Source organism: Rhamphochromis longiceps, linkage group LG10, assembly GCF_057381845.1.
Source record: "Rhamphochromis longiceps isolate RC_006_pf linkage group LG10, R_longiceps_female_GT1.1, whole genome shotgun sequence".
Classification (NCBI taxonomy): Eukaryota; Metazoa; Chordata; class Actinopteri; order Cichliformes; family Cichlidae; genus Rhamphochromis; species Rhamphochromis longiceps.
The window spans coordinates 29,179,344-29,198,511 of NC_140566.1; the positions used below are offsets into that span (position 1 = coordinate 29,179,344).

General features: G+C 40.8%; 1 protein-coding gene across 5 annotated transcripts in view; it reads right to left on the reverse strand.

Annotated features, from left to right (window-relative positions):
• gria4b (glutamate receptor, ionotropic, AMPA 4b) overlaps positions 1–19,168 on the reverse strand; it is a 166,084-nt gene that overhangs the window by 44,636 nt on the left and 102,280 nt on the right. For all 5 annotated transcript variants that reach the window (XR_014913576.1, XR_014913575.1, XM_085421242.1 and 2 more), the window contains 5 exons: positions 15,963–16,016; positions 14,615–14,773; positions 8,468–8,635; positions 7,816–7,920; positions 2,948–3,058 (listed from right to left, as the gene is read on the reverse strand). Coding sequence is in view for 3 of the 5 variants with exons in the window: in XM_085421242.1 (XP_085277368.1) it covers positions 2,948–3,058; positions 7,816–7,920; positions 8,468–8,635; positions 14,615–14,773; positions 15,963–16,016 (597 nt within the window). In the remaining 2 variants the exon portion in view is untranslated. The remainder of the gene's footprint in view (positions 1–2,947; positions 3,059–7,815; positions 7,921–8,467; positions 8,636–14,614; positions 14,774–15,962; positions 16,017–19,168) is intronic.

Below are 19,168 nucleotides of genomic sequence, written 5' to 3' on the forward strand. Positions count from 1 at the left end.
CACCACTTTGAAAACAGTATGACCTTGTGTTGTGACAAGACATAAAAACTCTCCACAGCTTCTATACTTTAAAGGGCACGGTCTGGATTATAACAGATTAGACTGTAGCCATGCTAATCTGGGAGCTCAGCTTTGATGTACTAAAAAAATCTGAAAGTTGTTTTCTCTTTTTAAGATGCTACAGCACCACAAGTGGACTGCAGCGAGTATCTGGCATTAAATATGTGGATTACTGGCAAGTGAAGGTGAAGTATTTTTTGCACTTGTTGACTGTCATGTCATTTTTATTTATGAGAAAGCCTTTCTTATAAAATCATATAACTTTGTGGAGAAGAAACAACAGAAATATGGCCTCAGGATAGGTTCAGGTCTGAAGAATGGGGGCACCTGGTGGACCCGCTTGAATTATGTGAAAGCAAGGGCAGAGTTAAGCCCTCAGCTTTGGGCCAAAAGCAGCCGTCAAATCTGACAAACAAGAAGGAACACAACACACAGCTAAACTGTGCACAGAAAAAAATTAAGAAGACAAAACAAGCGGCAAAAAAAAAGGTAAAAACCAATCAATATCATGGATTCTCCAACTGTGGTTTGGTTTAGTGTGTGCTTGTCATTTTTTGTGTTGTTTAAATACAGACAACTCTTAAAGGTTTAAGATAAGAGAAGAGCCATTAAACGGTTTCTGGGATTTTATTTTATTTAAATGTGGTGGCATGGCTGTTTCCAGACCAAACCAACAATGACTTTGTGAGAAAGATGGCTGCCCTGTAACATGTGGCCACCACATGAAAGAACATGATTCAACCATTTAAGGAACAGAATCCAGTCTGGGTAGGATCTTAAAGATTTTTTATTCTGCCGATGGGTCAAACAATGTCTCACACATTCTTGATTTTAAGATAAAAAGTTAAATTTCATTGTTTCACATCTAGAATTAGCACAAGAGCTTTGAATGCAAGTTAATTTATTGAAAATTGAATAGTTTTATTTACAATGATGCATTAAGGAAGACTACACCAAACCCTCTTGTCCCTCCCTAAATTTTTCATATTTTTTTCCATGAGGGGACTGGTGCCACCCCATGCCCCCCCTTTTGCCATGCCCCAGTCTCCAGGTTTCTGGGGTAGAGGAGCTATCCGCCTTTAAATATAAGTGAGATCATAAAACTTATTTCAGGCTTAGGCCAGGGAGCAGCTAGTGTAGGCCTGATAATCAGCAAGCATATTCCACGACATGTTAAACTGCTACTTTGCAAAGGGTTCTTAAAACGCATTAAGACACAGATGGATGTAATATAAAACTTGGACGCTTCATTAAGTTTATGCTAAGCCAACATTACTCTCACAAACACGCAGAACAAACATTAAAAGCGGGAATGAAAGGCAGCCGTCACAATGTAACTATATTATCATGCTGCACAAAAGCATGATGGATATGAACTGGGATGATTATGAGAGCATTAGTCTTTCTAAGCTGTTTTAAGGCTTACAGGAAGCCCTCGGAGTGTGTAATGTACTGTACGGTAGAGCAGGTAGTAGGAGAAGGTGACAGGTTTAGACAACATGTATATTTATACACTGCCACTTCCTTACTTTACGCTTCAGGCTCTGGAGATCTTTGCAAAACACTACAATCGCAAACTGGGGTGATTCTCGAGCTGTGATTGGCCACACAGACACACCAAGCATGACAATGCGTGACACTACCACACACACACACATTAGCAGGTGTAGTTGGAGCTTGTTTATGCTAGAAATCAGATGCTGTGATGGTAGGAGTGGGGGGATCCATTTAGGCCTCAATGGGTGTCCATCCATGAGGGCGTCCGTAAAAAACAGAAAAGAAAAGAGGACTGTCTTTTCCCCCTCCATTTGCATTTTATTATCCTCTCGAGGGACTCCATTATGGCTCTGAGCGGCTCCATTTCTTGTTCAGATTTCTGAAACAGGGTATCCATTAACACAGCTGCTGTGTCTCTCCTCTCGCCCAGTGTCTTTAGGGCTTCATTTTGGCTCAGGCTGCTGTGTCCATCACTCTGCCATTAAGGGCTTTCATATCCTGCTTGCGTCCAACTGGGGATCAGTTTCTTAAAATGGGGTTCCTCATCAGGGGCTGAAAAGAGGGAGGATTTTGCTGAGCTGTGACTCTCCATTCCCACTTCCTTACCTTCCTTCCTTCCTCCCCTCAGATGCTACATTTACATCTGGCTGCTTTACTCTATTCAGCCACCGCAGAGTCGCTGCTACAGCTTGAGATTCGCATGCCATGCAAAGGCAATTCAGTGTGTGTGAAATGCTTTTGTAGATGTATGGCACTGCTTTATAAAATGCAATAAAAAAAAAAACCCTCAATAACGGCAGCTGTTTATGATGTTTATTGGTGCAATGAAGGAAAATCTAAGTGACGGCAGTTAGTCCTGCAGCTGTGTTATGTTTTATTGAAATTTCTGTTGAAGTAATAAAAATAAATCCCCTTTCCTTAAGAGTTTTTTTAAAAATAGAAAATTATGTAACTAAGCAGACTTATCTCTGAAATCTGGTCACTCGTAGCGCAGAATTTAAAGGTTTTTAGGGTTATAAAAGTGCCAAATTGTGAGCACTGAACTTGAATATGTGCCCTTGCCAATTTCATCTGGCTGCTGCTTAAAATTTTACCACTAAAGATGCCCTTTAATATATTAAAACATGTAACAAAAAAAGTACATCAGAAAAACAAACCAGAAACACTTTGCAAGCAAAAAGTGCAGCCGACCGTCATGTTTTTCGTATCAGTGTCGGAGATTTGTGATGTATGATGTGTATCCACTAAATCTGACACTCCTGGCTCTGCATATGAATCAGTGTAATCTGCAGAGGCACTTGTTAATAACACTTCCTGGCATTACAAATTACTTTGAATATTACTGCATGCATGAGTGTGCGCGTTGGTTGAGGACATGCTGGTCTCTTACCATGATTGTAGTGACTACAACGGTTCGATTTTCCATGCCAGAAGTGTCATTTGGAAGCAGCGGAGAGTCCTGGATCAGCACCAGTTTGTCTGCGTCGTTCCAGTAGCCAATCTGTAGTGAAAACAAAAACATGAGATCAAGCTCCGAAGCGTGCGTAGATTCATAATAATATGCTATATAATCCACATGGTCGGGTGGGTGTATGTATTATGTATTATGATGATGCAATCCCTAATAGCGTGGGAGCTATTTTACTTGATGCAAGTGGATGTAACTGGAGAGGAAAGCTTTGTTTTTACTGCAGCGTGAAGCTTAATTTATGCAGCTCAGTGTTGGCGTTACAAGTAATTTGTTCAAATAGTGGACACTTTTCTATCATACTGTAGGCACCCTGATAGTGATCATATTATATTATTTCCCATTTATTAATTATCACTTTTATACTGTTAAATTGTTGGATACTGTTGGATGTTTCAAACAATGGGATCAGGATTTAAGTAAAAATAATCCAGATGAGCCAAAAACTCTAACAGCTCGCTTTGCATGTTTCCTGGCATGTGTATGGTTTCCCTTATATGGTTTCAGACATGAGCCAAAGCTGAGATCAGGAGGTGTGGTTTACAAGCACTACTTGGGGAAGCCCAGCAAAGGGCAACCAATCAGAATAAAGTGTGCTTTTAGGGAGGTGTGGCTTAAAGAACGGCATGTATCATTGGGCTAATATAACAGTCAAACGTAGTACACACATATTGTGATATAAAACAAGAAGCAACATACACTGTGTGACATATAAAGGAAAAATCATTATTATTTTTTGGAGTAATTCATAATGTGCATGGGCTCTATAGAGAGAAAAATGTAGAGTAATATTAACTTAATGAATGATTTTTATAAATGTTGACTTTTATAAATGTTTTAACACTTCAGTTTTTTATAAAATAGAGGATGAAAAGGCACCATTAAATACAAAAATACAAGGATAAAGTTAAAAGTGACAAAATCGCAACTCCGTGATTCCTTTACTTTCTGTTGATGCTTTGAAATGTATCTCTTGCTGTTGTGCAGACTGTGACGGCTCATGTTTCACATACGGTGTAAGTGACCTACATATGTCTCTGTGCACATGAGGCAAGAGGCTCAAGATGATGAAAGCTGATGAATCCAGAGCTTGGAAAACACTTTTAAGAATACCTTGGGTTGAGATTCCCAGGACCGGGTACCTTTATACTAAAGTTGGCAAGAGTAAGGCTGCAACTATTTGAGCTATTAATACAAGAGTACAACAGTATTTTTAAGTATTTTTCCCCAGGCACAGCTGTGAAACTTGGTACAATGTCTATTACTAATTGCTAATGACATCTTCTCCTGACAGGAGGTGCTGTTTTAAAAAAGCACATTAAACTTTTTTTCAATTAACTTCCAGGTTTTAGTTATTTAGTCCAACTATACGTCACAAATACATAAAGTATCATCATATCACGCTTGTGTGTACTTCACACAAGATGCCAGTTTCAAGATCAATGTGGTGTAATATCATGCTCAGCTGACTTTACTGTCTTCATCCTTCATCCAGAAGTCCTTCAGGGGCAAACTGACTGAGCAAAATTGACAGATAGGTTTGCTGTGGCTGTAATATCATAAAATTCTTTCAGTGGAGCATTTTCAGCGGGGCGAAGGCATTTAATTTGCTGCAATCCTGATCTTTGTGCACATATTTATTTCAATTTATGGTAAAAAAAAAAGGCCTTTATTACTTAAAGGAAACCACAAACAGCAGGCACCAGGTAATAATTCAACATGTAGATAGCCGTCGATTGCTCTGAAGTAATCATTCTCGACTTTTAAAAAAATTACAATAACTGCTAATTCAGCACAGAAATAGACACATGGTTCGCTCTTTTGTTCTCTAGATGAGAGTGGCATTTCTGTACTTTGAGACACGTCTCACATAACTATGTTTAGTCATGATTTTTATTTTAATCTGATCTAAGCTACTGATGGTGGTATGGACTCACAATTCATAATCATATTTGCAGGTGGGAGTAAAAATGACCTGCTGCTGATGAAAAAGGACCCTCCCCTGTCAGAGGCATGGTTGGTTCCCTGTAGACATGAATTCTTCTGGTGCTTTTATGTTTTTATTGGGGCAGGGACAAATTTTGGACAAATTTTGTCCACGCCCTGAAGTCGACCCTTATGAGCAGCTACAAGTGAGTCATAGTAAGCTTATTATGACATAGTGAGTCATAATAAGCTGTGATTGGCTGATCCCTCCAGTGTGCTGAGGCATCAGGATGATTGAGGGCCACGGAAAATGTAGGAGAGAGGCTGTGACCCACACATGCACACACACACATATATAGACCGTGTCCTGACGGGACCCTCGCCACGGCGAAGGAAGACAGGCCAAAGCAGCTTTTGATTGATGGGGACTCCTCTCTGCCTCTCCTCCCCCTCCCCTCCACCTTGATTGCTTTCTATTTCATTTCATCCTTTTGGCATCACTCTCACAAGTGCCCTCTCTCTCTCTTTCCCCCCATTTCCCTTGAATTTCATCTACAGACATCCATCCATCCTCTCAAACCAGCAAGCAAAAGATGCTGCAGCTTCCCCGCCACCACAATTTACTTATGATAATAGAGAGCAGCACACTACATGTCGTATCATCCCACTCGCCCAGATACTTCACATGAAGGCAGTCTGCACGAATCTACAATGATTTATGGATGAATGAAGAAGGTTTCCGATTTAGTTATATTCAAGCATGCACGCCCACCAGAGCACGGGTCTTTGAAAATTATACGACATCGTGTTTAGGAATAAAGTTGCTCGCTGGAAACCTGCAAAATCTGTAACCTGTTGAGCTACATACAAGACCTGTTATGACATGCTGTCAGGCACATCATTCAGAGAGCCAGATAAATAACACGCATGGCAGAGTAAACTGTCTAACCTTAAAACAAATTCTTAACGTCACAGTGCAGTTTTAATCTAAAAGAATCCCCTGCCTTTATAAAATCCTGACCACATTGTGGTTAAGCAGCTGATTACACATGCTGGGCTGTCAGGCAGGGTTCCCTCATGGGATCATAAACATTTTCCAACCACTAATTTGGTGAATCCTGCAGCGTTGGATGAAAAGACCGATTTTTACGTCTCCTCAGAAGGTAGCAACAGATCACGTGTCACTGGGATAACACTGTCAGATTACTAAAAAGGAAATGTATATCGTATAGATACATATGTGACAACTTTAAAAATACTAATCAATAAATCAAACGGGACTATTTTTTTTTCATGATAACCAGTGATATGAACTACAGTACTGTCTTTATTTTGCTACTAATTGTAAATGCTAAATATGCATACCTGTATTTAATTTGCATTAAATTCAAATATATAATTTCAAATTTCAAATAAAGTTGCTTTCACACAGGACGTGGCTGCAAATTATTTATTTCTGTTTTTGGCTTTCTGCTGTTATTTATTACAGCAAAGTGGGAGTCTGGAGGGGACTTTAGCCTTTGCTATTTGGGTCGCCAGCTTAAAAAGGTGAGCCATAGCTGCTCCCCCATCCTGTGCTGTGTCCACACAATAGCCAAAGCACAGGATGCTGCTCGGGAGATCTTTCAGACACTGCAGGAGTGACATTTGTTGAACTTTGACAGCTCTGTGCTGTGAAGACTGCCAGCGTGACCAATAGAAAAGAGGCATGTAGCTGACAGCACTCAAGGAAGGAAAATGGAGCAAAAGTTAATGTTGTGTGCCTTCCTTCCCTGAATTATTCAAAACAAGTTTGTGTGAGCGAGGCTTTCGGTTTACCGGGTGATCTATGCTCCCATAGATTCATGGCCACAAGCTGTGGGTAGCAAAATGAGATCATGGAAAAAAGGGGTGGAAATGAGCTTCCTTCCAAAGGGTGGCTGGGCTCATCTGTACTAGGGAATTATACTTCAGTGGGAAACCTCAATGAAACCCTACAGCGTAACCTCCCTAGAAACGCAACAAGACATTGTAATTTCTGTGCAATTTCTCGCTACTTTGTTGCTTTGATGTTTTAATTATAACCATCATCTCAATAAAAGAAAAGACAATCATAGCATCAATATAAGGACTCAGATGACAGCAAATACCTGGATGGCGACTGATGAAACTATTGGAAATGACATTAGGGAATGTCAAAAGAAGTGGAAAAATGTGAAGGACTAAAGTGTTTGACCCTGAAAAAAAACCTCATCACAAGAAAGAGCCAAAAAAGTTTCTGTTGGACGGCGCTGGCTATAAAACGCATGGACACAACCACAGGGTAACTAACATGTAATGCACCAGAAGAAGCATAAATGCTGGCCTCAGTGTCGGCAACTTATGTAGGTTACATCATATCTTCTACAAAGGTCCCCACAGAAGTCTAAATCAGGCCTTAGAGACAGTATGAGAAGCTTGGTCATCTGGGAGGTGCTCAGAGTGGAGCTGTTACTCCTCCACATGGAAAGGCGCCAGCTGAGGTGGTTCGAGGGTGCTTCTTAGGAGCCTCATAGATGAGGATTTTCAGGCATTTCCAACCCAGAGACAGAGCTAGAACACAGTGGAGAGATTGTGTCTCTCAGCTGGATTGGGAACGTCCCATCAGAAGAGCTGGAGCTGCTTAGATTGCAGCAACTAGGTCTAGGACCTGTATTAGCAGCACAAAATGGATTGAAGTTTGAGTTTATATTGGGACCACATGGGGTGTATGATGATTTCATAGTCGTGTAGCTTGTTGTAGGTCTGCAAACAAACTGGATTTCATAAGTCAAATGTGTGATCATCACCGTTAGCCAAATATTTATCCACAGCACAAATGAAAGCAGTGTGGTGTGATGCTTTACCCGTCTGGGTCCATTATTCTTCAGTTCAAACACGTCCATAGTGTAGTTGACCCTGCGGCCATAGTGGTCAAACTGGACATTACCTGTTAGTCCCTGCAGCCGGACCTGCACACAGAGGGGGACGAAGACATGTACACACCAGGACATGATATAGTTCCACATAAGCAAATATTGTTTTAGTACACAAAACTGTTGGAAGAAAAGTGCAGCAGGCTGTATCAAGGGATGACACTGCATGCTGCATGATTTGAAGAGTCTGGGAGATTTTATTTAATAAGCAGATGTTCACTACTCCTTTGAGCTTATTGTTGATTTAACCAAGCCAGCCAGCTCTGTCTTCTGAGCATCAGCTGAAACACACTTTCAACTGGTTTGAGGGCGTTTAAAGAATAGTTCAATATTTTGGGAAATACGCTTTTCAGAGAGTGAAGCTTTTCTTAATATACTTCTTTGTGCTCTAAGGGGCTCCGCTGTATCTAAAAGTGCAACTGCATGTTGAGGCAACGATCGTGAAGATCAGAGAGCGTCTCCTTTTCAATAACAGACATTCGAGCAGAGGCTCACAGCCACCCGGGCTCTCCATTAAAGGTTTGAACAAAGAGGAAGTAGTGAAAAACCTTTGCCGATTACCTCCACTTATGCTGCGTCTCACCTGTTTTAGAGTGCGCTCCATATCGATGCCCTGGTTCCACGGGGCGGCAGGGTTAGCGAGGCAGTCGCCGGCGTTCCCCCGTCTTGAAATGTCCACCTTTTGCCTGCGCAGGTTCCTGAAGGCCTCGGCCATCACCATCACACCATCGTATGTCAGCGCCGAGGTGTACTGCGAGACGAGAAGGGGCGATCAGAGATGTTATCCTGCGTTCAGGGGTAGGATGACTCCAGGCCTCAAGGGCCGGTGTCCTGCAGATTTTAGATGTGTCCTCAACACATCTGGTAATGAACAAATCATTTGAGTCAGGTGTGTTGACCCAGGGTGATGCCTCAAACTTGCAGGGCACGGGCCCTTGAGGCCTGGAGTTCCCCACCCCTGCTGTATGTGGTCAATGATGGAAAATGTGTCTATAAAAGAACAACTTAACATCGAATAAAAGCTCTTCAGGATGAAGCAGACTGTATTGAAAGGAAATAAAACCCAGCAGGGACAGATGCCGTGGTTTGTAAATTACAGTCTTTGTAGCCCGAGGCGACCCGGCTGCTCTGCCCGTTTTGGGTAGTGCTGGGGGACGCACACCAGGAAAAGGTATGAGGCCAATTAAATACTGATTTAGCTAGACAGGCAAAATGTTCTGCAATATTTGCTGGTCAGATGTTTTTAAAAACAATCTGCGTAAGGTCGCCTCCGAGAGCGTGCTGACTTTCTGCAGGGCCAAGCAGCACGCGGTAACAGCCTGGCTGTTAGAGCGAGGCAGCAGTTTTACTCTGCTCATTATTTTCTAGATATAGAAAAGGAGGAGAGCACATTCCCCACAGTATAAACCTCCCAATTTCCCCTAATCTGTCTTTGACCTGAAGACTCTGCCTCTGCCTTTGCTTCTGATTATTTGGGTCTACAAAAAAAAGAAAAAAAAAAAAAAAGAAAAGCACTCGCCTCTCTCTCTCATGAGCAATACATTTCCCTAAAACTCACCTCTGGCAGGGCAGAAAAGTAATTGAGTGAATGAGGAATAGGCAGGAAGACGCAGAGTGGGTGGGTGGGTGAGTGAGGGGGGATAGAAAGGGGAAAAGGAGAGCGTTTTGTCCAGCCGGGAAGCAGTCTGGCATTAATTATCCCGAGTAGCAGGAGTTCATTAACTTTGCCTCCGGCCGGGGGTGAATCCTATTCATTAGCCCACTGCTCACGGTGACATTATGGCTCTCTGCAGAGAGTCTGCTGCACTCCATCCCCCTGTTACTCTTTGACAAGCTGCCCCAAGTAACACACACAAACAATCACGGAGTGGGATAAACTCACTAACAGTCACCGCAGCTATCGGCTTCTTCTCATCTTCATCCTCACTGCGAATGCTGCCAGGAACTTCGTTATTTATTTTTTTTGCAGCTGTGTGCTCACAACCAGACAGACACCAGAACAAATTGAATTCCTTAAGAAATGTTGGTAAGTCAGAGGTCTTTAACCAGGCCAGATGAAGAAAAGTCTACATAATGTTTGCAATCTGAGGTTAGACACTCTTTCTTGGTTTAGAGAAAGAAAATCCTCTGGCCTTACTGAAGATTTAAAGATAATCTGTCTCAGGCATAAAAGACGAGATGTCAGGTTATTCGAGTCCTGACTCGAGTATTTCAATGATTGCCTTTTTAGTTTTTGGAAAACTGTGCATCACAAACAAAGGGTGTAACTCACCAAGAAACCAAAAGCACTGCACGTGTAAACTCAATGACTTACACCTTTTATTACTGTGTATTTTAATCTACACAGGGCCATAATTTACAAAATTAAGATCCTGCTGTATTAATTAAGAAGCCACTGAAACCAGGGGTAGCTCTGACCGAGAAAACATACGTAAACAGCAGAAACATGTGAAACAGAAGCTTTTTGTCTCCAGCTGAAATTATACCCTGCATAGTAAATCTTTCCAACTCTGATTATTTACAAAATGAACATATTGTTTTATTCAACAAGACCTGAAACTGGTGTTTGGGAACATAAAATCATGAGGAAATGGTTTATTATGCTAACAGTAATGTCACTTTCTCATAGATTTCTATGCAATCGCACTTCTTTCTGTCACTGGAGAAGTCGCCCCCTACTGGCAATAACAAAAAAAAAATTGCAGGTTTTCGCTTGAAGTTTTTACAGGACCCTCTGCAGACTGCAGTCCCATAAAAACTAAACACATCCCATGACTCAGCAGGTTGTAGAACGACTTTTAACTGCAATAACTTAAAGTCATTATTTTCTTGATGACTCTATTTCTGATAGATGGTCTTACATTTGAATCTAGAATACTTTGGTATACAGAGGAGTTCATGTTGCAGTGCAAGGTGCCCCAGTCCTGTGACTGCAAAACAAAATCAAGACATCAGCCCTCTACCAACATGTGATGGTATGAGGTGTTGTCCTGTGTACTGTGATTAAATATCTCCATTTTGGTCTCACGTGTCCATTGTTCTGGACTTCTCGTGGTTTGTCAGATGCAACTTTGAAAACCTTTGCTGCCGTTGTCTTTTTAGAGAAAAGAAACTTTCTCCTGATATCCCTTCCAAACTAGCCACACTTGTTCAGTCTTGGCTCTAATTGTGCTTTCATGAACTTGAACATTTGATATGCTAACTGAGGTCTGCAGAGTCTGAGATGTAGCTCTTTTTCCCCTCCTTTCTTTTATTGAGCATTGCACAGTCTGACCTTGGGCTGAATTTGATGGAATCACCACTCTTGGGAAGATTTTGGCATCTGAATGCTTCATACCAGCAAAGTGGCAAAATGTCTGCTTTTATAGATCCGGTCATATTTGCTGATGATCAGTTCATCAAGAGACTTTCATTAAGAGCATTTGCTACTTACACTTTTAATTGCTATGGAAGCAGTAAGCCTGTACTTAGGATTTTATACAGCCCAGTGAAAAACTATCTGGATCTTTTTGCCTATAAATCTGCAATTTCAAGCTCTGGAGTTATCATTTTGATATCCAATCACAATGCAGGAAGACCTGAGAAAATCACATGGGTTAAAAACAGAAGAAACAAATACTATCATCTAGCAATGATATCTGTTTCTGGCATTATCATTTTATGAAAAAGAAGCAACAAATTCCTCGGAAAAATGCAATTATACCAGAATGCTAATCAGGGTCACCTCATAAATATAACTGAAGTGACACCAAAAATTAGCCAAGGAAACAGCTTTATGCATCCAAATAAACTGCTTCACTGAATAGCGTTAATTAATAATTAGTTATTTCAATCATCAAAGTAACAGTTACACCCAAAACATCTGCCTCTGGCTTCGGATTTGAGGTACTGTGTGCTAACTAACTGATAATGCGGATGATAAGCCAACATGATTTTATGGAGCGAATCTGTTTTGATTTACTGAGGTGTTACACTGTAGGAACTGTTGAGCCATATTAACATGTAAAAGATCCCTGGATGAGTCAGGAAGGGCAACTGGAATAAATAAACTTGTTTATTTAAATTAGGTAAGAAAACTCATATAATGTCCTTTCTGGATAAATTAAAGTGAAATTTGGCGCGAGATGTGCTTTAAAGAAGATTAAAAACTAGCAAAAAACTTTTTTCAATTTTCACTCTGCATGTGTTTATACAACAGTTTACATTTAATCATTAGCTTTTATTAATCTCTGGCTGTCTTCCACATCATGTCTTTTGTCCTGCCTCCTCCCCCAACCGGTTACAGTAGATTGCTGCTCCTCCCCCAGTCTGGTTCTGCCGGAGGTTTCTTCCTGTTAAAAGGGAGTTTTTCCTTGCCACTGTCACCGAGTGGTTGCTCATAGGGGATTTCCTGTGTTTTATTGTAGGGTCTTTACCTTACAATATAAAGAATATAAATGAACTGAAATTGAACTAGTGACTATGATTTAATGCATTTATAAAAAAGCATACCATCAGATTTATATTCAGATTCCTCCTAATAAACCAAAACAGCAGCTTCACTGAGAGATACGGAGTAAGTTAATGCACTGAAAGGCTGTTTGTGTTTGCCGCTGCAGGTTAAAATAAGACTGTGTATTAATGCCAGGCGTAAATGAGGTATAACATCTCCAGTGTTGTCCTTGTCATGCCAAGCTCACTGTAATACACTGAATAAGAATATCCCATTTACTACCTGACGACTCCTGGAACTTTTAAACGCCAAGTCTTACATCTGTCTTTGCAAAGTGAGTAAACATGCCAGGAGGAGGCCTAACTCACTGTCCTGTTAATATATTAGCAGAAAGAAGGGCTAGCTATGACTCAGGCTGTGGACAACTTAGTGGGGAGCAGAGTAATTTAGGCTGAGTGGATTTCCAGGAGAGAGAGCAATTTATCAAGAAACTGAGTGGGGGAAAACACAAAGACACACACACACTCACACAGATATCACAAACACACACACATTTTGTCATGTGAGATCGCCCTGTGGTGTAAACTTTTAATTTGAACCACCCCAATCCATCAGATACGCACACGCTACACGCACACTAGCGTCTTGACTCACACCACTTCCACTCCACTGCATCTGGTTTTTAAAATAGAAATCTTTGTTGGACACTCGGATCTGCTCGAGGGGGGAGGTTCGCTAACCGTCATGGCGTGATGCCTTCTTGCCCCAGTGCTATTCGCAATCTGTGTGACTGAAAAGGATTTAAAGTGGGTCAGTCTGTCACGTCGCTGCTCGGCAGCAGTGGAAGAGGCAGGAGGAGCGTTATCGATATTTTTTGTGGGTTTTTTTGATGCCAAACATGATAACACACATTCATATTTTTCATCTTACATGGCAGCATCCTTAAATACATTCTCTTTATTTTGTTTTTCGGCTTTCAACTACCCCAGCAGGATTCTTTAAGGAAAATGGTTTTGCATGTTTCAGTCCATTACCTACAAATAGCACGCACACTATTGTTCATATACAGGACATCTGTTTTTAGATACATTTCCCACCCTCCAGGGCCCAAATGCATAAAACTCTCTCTCAGATTTATCACCACAGTTCTCACAAAGGCAGAAATGTGCACAAAGCTTTTCCATCATATTTGTAAACTTTTAGAAGCTCATTCTAAGATTTAACCACAGATGGAATTAAACAGCCCCTTATTTGCACCACAAATTATGAAATGCCAGTGACAAGAACTGAAAAAGAAGAAGCGCATCATTTTGTCATCATTTAAAAGGTATGTCCTTAAAGGCATTCTCTGGGGGAGTGGACAAAACGCTACATTGGTTGAGATCTCAGTTCAGAAATCAGAAATCAGACACACACACAAAAAAACTGAAGTAAAAAGGAGAACTAACGCTATCAGCACAAGCAGCGGGACCCATACAGTTACAGATAATGATAATAACAATAACAAGACAAAGTAGAGAAGACGAGGACAAAATTAAGTACACACTAAGTCATTTGTAGTAACATTTGTGAATGGGTGTTATGTAACACCTTTCCACTTAAACGAGCACTCAGGGTGCTTTCTACCACACACATTCACACGTACAGTGCTTCCTTATCGCTGCTTAAGCACTTTCTAACATTCATGCACGCACTCGGGAGCAAGTCCGGGTTTATATCTTTCCCAAGGATATGACTGGAGGAGTCCAGGGGTAAAAATTGATATGGCATAGTATTAAAATATTATGAAAGGGACACCAGCACTTAACATCTAACTTTATTATAGAAGAATGAAGTGAATGGTTTCAAATAACCCTTAAATACACAAGCAGTCTTTTTTTGGAGCATTTTCTTATTTATCTTTTGACCTGGAAATTAGTGGATTTATCAAATTTCACTAATCCACTGGATAAGCTGAGACTGTTTACTTGAATTTATTGGCATTGATGTTTGCAACTAAACACTTAATTATAATAATAACAAGCTGACCATATTAAAAAAAAGAGCAGTATGCTATGTACAGCCCGCTGTCCATCTCATAATATGCTACACAAGCAGTGCTGATGTTGCTAAACGCTTTGCTTTAATATCAAAGGATCTCTACATCTTCTGTACTTTGCAGTGAAATTTTCACTTCACAAATTATGGGGACAGCAGATTGTACAGGATTTGGATCAAATCACTAGAGGTCTAGTTGTGCTGTGGGGCTTAAGACAAAGGCTTGTGTTGTACTTCTGCTCTGATTCTGACATGACTCACCTTGGGCGGGGCGTCCGAGCCCGGGTACTCCCTCTGATCCAGTTTATTCCAGCGCTGCATCAGTTTGATGACCATTGGGTTGCTGAAGTCGACCAGCTGGAAGCCCGTCACGTTTGCGCCGCCATGCATGAAGCGTTCCAGGTTGATGTCTTTAAAACCCTTGAGGGACAAGAAGGGGAAAGAGCGGTCACGTCCAGTCACAGATCCATCAGTGGCAGACAGAAACAAGCATGTGGCAGGAAGGACGATGAGGGCAGAGGTATTGCACTTAACAAGTGGAATATCAAAGCCGGTAACTACCAACTGACTGCCACTCGTAAACATCAGATTGAATTTATTTACTGCACTCTTCAGCGTCTATAAGAGAGTGCCACATATCACAGCAGCAGCAGTGGAGGCAGTGAGTGAGGAAGACGTGGTGAGCTGTGCTGAATCTCACAAGACTGTGATCACAGTCATTATAAATGTCTCTTAAAGCAGGGAGTGGATAAAGTCTTTGATCCTGTAGTATACTGCCATCATACAAAATATCTTCAGGTTCTTCTGGTTCACATCGTGTAACAAATGAGGAAAAGTGTAACTAATAAAGTTGATGTTTGAACAGTTTTCCAAAGCTAAAAGTGATATTTTCTTGTTGAAAGATTCTCCCAGGCGATAGTCACATCCCACATGTGATTTTTTAAAGTAGTTTCTTATAAATGTAATCGGCCCTCATGCATCTTTCCTCATCTGCAGACTTTCAGTCTACAAGACTGGGAAACCTTAGTCGTTCATACATACTGGATTAAAGTCATGAAGCCCAACTGAATATGCCATAATGCTCCATATTAAAAACAGTCTAGTTTCACAGATTGATGCCCAAAGGGGAGGTTTTGTGTTATTTGCTTTGTGTGACTTTTATTGAAGCCACTTATGTTTCGTGGGGTTTGGCCATTTGCAAAACAAAAAAAGATATATTTTAGTAAAAAATGAGTAAAAAAGATCACAGATTATTTTAATGATTTTCTTTTGGAGGTTTTTGCCAAATCTGTATGGGAGGGTTAGCAGGGAAAATCCTGTTATTGCCACAATTAGTCTCACATTTGTAAATATATTTTAACAGCGGGAGCGGTCTAGCACTACAGAAGCAAAAAATCCTACTGTTATCAGTTTTAACATCTGCTCCTTGAGCAAGGTCTTCAAATTTAACCACACACAGTCTTGAGATCAGCACCACACGGACTTAAATTACAACGAGCTGGCAGTCAGCAGCATGAGAAAGCAAGCCACAGATGGAGTGAAACAAATACGAAGGACAAAGAGAGACGCAAACAAACAAGGACCCTGACAGGAAGTGTCCGTCCCTCACCAGATTGGCCATGATGTAATGGTAGCCTTTGATGTGTTTCCCGACGCTGACAATCTGCAAGAAGGCAGAGCAGAGCTCATCGTTAATCTGACTGGATTACAGCATAACAAAGCTTAATTACATTAAATGAGCATGTGACAGGTGAGTGCATGGGCGTTGACACCGTGGGTCCATCGGGTTTGACACTCAGACGATTGAACATCTAAACGAATGAACGGGCGGTCACGTCAGTATGTAAACACTCCACACTTCGAGGGACGTGACAGATCTTCTCAACGCTCTCACTCAACATGCAAACAACCACACAGCTGCATCGTGGTGATAAAAACTCATTTTGAAAGCTGACATCTGCTGGGAAATCCCACTGGACATCCAGGTAATAAGGGCGTGAATCAAGGAGAAAAAAGTGCTTTGAATCCCGGAGAAAAACCGGGATCAGTATCAGGTCCCCGGCAGCTTAACTGCTGTCAAGACCCGAGCATCAGTTTGAACGCTCTCAGCTCCAATATTCAAGATTACTCTTAAAAAAGCCATGATTACATCACAACAAAGACCTGTCCATATATTTATAAATGGCTTTCCCACAAATTATTTTCTCAGAAGAAAGAAGTTTCAATTAAAAAAATTCACCAAGGATTAGCAATAAAGACGGTTTTCTTCATCCTCCTTCACTTCTTGAGTCTCTAAGTGGAAACACAAGTCTTTAAAAGAGAAATAAAGAGAGTAAATTTACCTCAAAGGAAAACAGTTAAACAGTTTCACAAGTAGGGATGCATTAAACTGATGTCCAGGTCAGATATCAGTCATCGGTGATTCATAAAGCTGGCTCATGTGACGGCAGGATGATTTATGGGGCTCACGTCTGTGTTGGTTCATAGTCATCCAGGACACGGTCGTCCTAGGAGCTTGAAAAGAAGGTGACTTTGACGAGAAGTGAAACCTCTTCAACAAACTTAAAGAAGTCCACTCGCCTTCTGTGCAAGCTCCAAAGACTTTGGGGCTGATCTATGTAATTTAGTATACTGGTTGCTAATGGTGGAGCTAACATACCATGGAGAAAGCCGACAGCATAGGATGAGTAATGGGGTAGTAGGTATGAGGTATTTCACACCTGCTAGACTGAGAGCAGGTGTGAAATTATTTATATCTTTGCAGCTAGTTTTTAGCCACAAACTGTGGTCTGGTAAGCTGGAGCAAGAGGTTTCTTATTTTTATCCCTTCATCTTCTACTTCTTATGTGGCTGTAGTTGGGAAGGGGGAGGAGCCTAGCCTGAGATGGCCATATCCCCCTCTCCCCAAACACCCCCTGTAGGTCCGCTGAGAGGACACAGACATGCCTAAAACGTGTAACCTAGATTTTGTTCAATATCTGGCATCTTGTCAGTTGTTGCGGCTCCTTTCAATATGCCACTAAAGTTGAGCCCAGGCGCTCTTCAGAGGAAGCACATTTGTGCCATGACATGTGACTATAGGTGAGAGTATTCTATATTTTATATAGAATATATTTTCATTTCTTATATTTTGAAGAAAGGCAGGGTTACATCACCCCCACAACCCTGAACATGGATGGACGGATGGACAAGTTATTTAAATCTTAGACTTAAATACTAAGTCTTACAATAATGTTAATTAACTCCTGATGTCAGATCTATACTTCTATCAGCAGACAGCAAAGCAAAGGTACTGCATCAGTGCACCCCCATTTACAAGCACAAACCTAATGCAGGTTGGCTAATTTAACAATCACATACATCTAAACTCAATCACATCTGCTCTTTTACACAGTGTTATAAATTGCTGTTATCATATAGTACATGTTTATGCAGATGCTACAAGAGTTACAGAATAAACTCTGACTGTTGTTGTTAGAGGGACTCGCTGCTGGAGAATTGGAAGCAAACTGGACAGTAATGATATGAAGGAAGACGAGTGTTTACTGTTCCCTCACACTCTGCATCACTGATGGCTTTTAAAGCCTCTTCTGGCACTGAGGCCGTCACTAATGACACCACGAGAGCGACCGATGTTTGGCTCATGTCTCACAGAGTAGACTTTCGTATAATTTTCATCATTTATCGAATAAAGGCTGCTGCTGCCACACACTGAAGAAACGCTGAATATTGAAGTTATTTCCTTTTTGCCCACATCTGTATATGAAATGTTCTGCTGGACATTTATTGCTGACTGAGGATCCAAGAAGTCAGTGCAGGACTGTCTTTACAAATTTTAATTTAGTTATATTTTTCTCATTTTCCCTAACACTCCACACGAGGGGAAAAAATTCATGTAATTGACTCAAATTGAACTTTTAATGGCTTATTTAATGCTTAAAAAAGTTCACTGACTGCCTTCTTAGCAGAATTAGCTGTATTGACACTCTCCATGTACATAACAGAACAGACAGACACAAACAACATGTATAACATATTTATGTTTTGTAATTAATTAACCTCCTAAGACCCAAACTCTTCCATGGCATGCATTTTTAATTTCTCTTTGATATTTGGGCTGTTTGGGACCTGATGAATGTAAAAACAAAGAATCACCAGATTTTTTTTTTTTTACCCTCGTAAGTGGATATCAGGCCCTTGTGGAGCTAAATTTGGTATTTTGGTCTAGACAACCCAAAATGTGATGTCCACATATGTAGACGCAAGGTCCTAGGAGGTGTTGGGATAAATTATGGAATAAAAACTAGTTAATATATATACATGAAGAGTGACTATAAATCCATATATAAATGTTATATAGATAGATATGCAATAAAACAAAACTGTATATCAACATGGTTTAATGCTAAAAGTAACAAAATTCAGGACAAAGGTGCACCCTGTTGGCTATGTTATAGTGTTAAAGTGCCTGACTGTTTACTCAAACGACAGACCAGCATTTTTTCAAATGGCCAGCAGGGGGCGACTCCAGCTGGTTGAAAAAGGAAACCTGACTGCACAATCGTTTCTCGCTTAATTGGTGCTCTCAGGAAATATTTTCTTGATGTTATTGTTGCTTCACATTGTTTCACATCTCCTTTAATACAGCAGGATGTTCATTTTGGAAACTGTGGTCCCATTTAGAGGGAAACTGAGACGAAAGCAGGATAAGCTTAATGTATGGCTACCTTGAGGTGGACAAATCCGCACAATATATTTAGGCTTTATTTTTACCTATAAAAACAAAAGACGACTAAATGTGTTTTACTTTCTAAA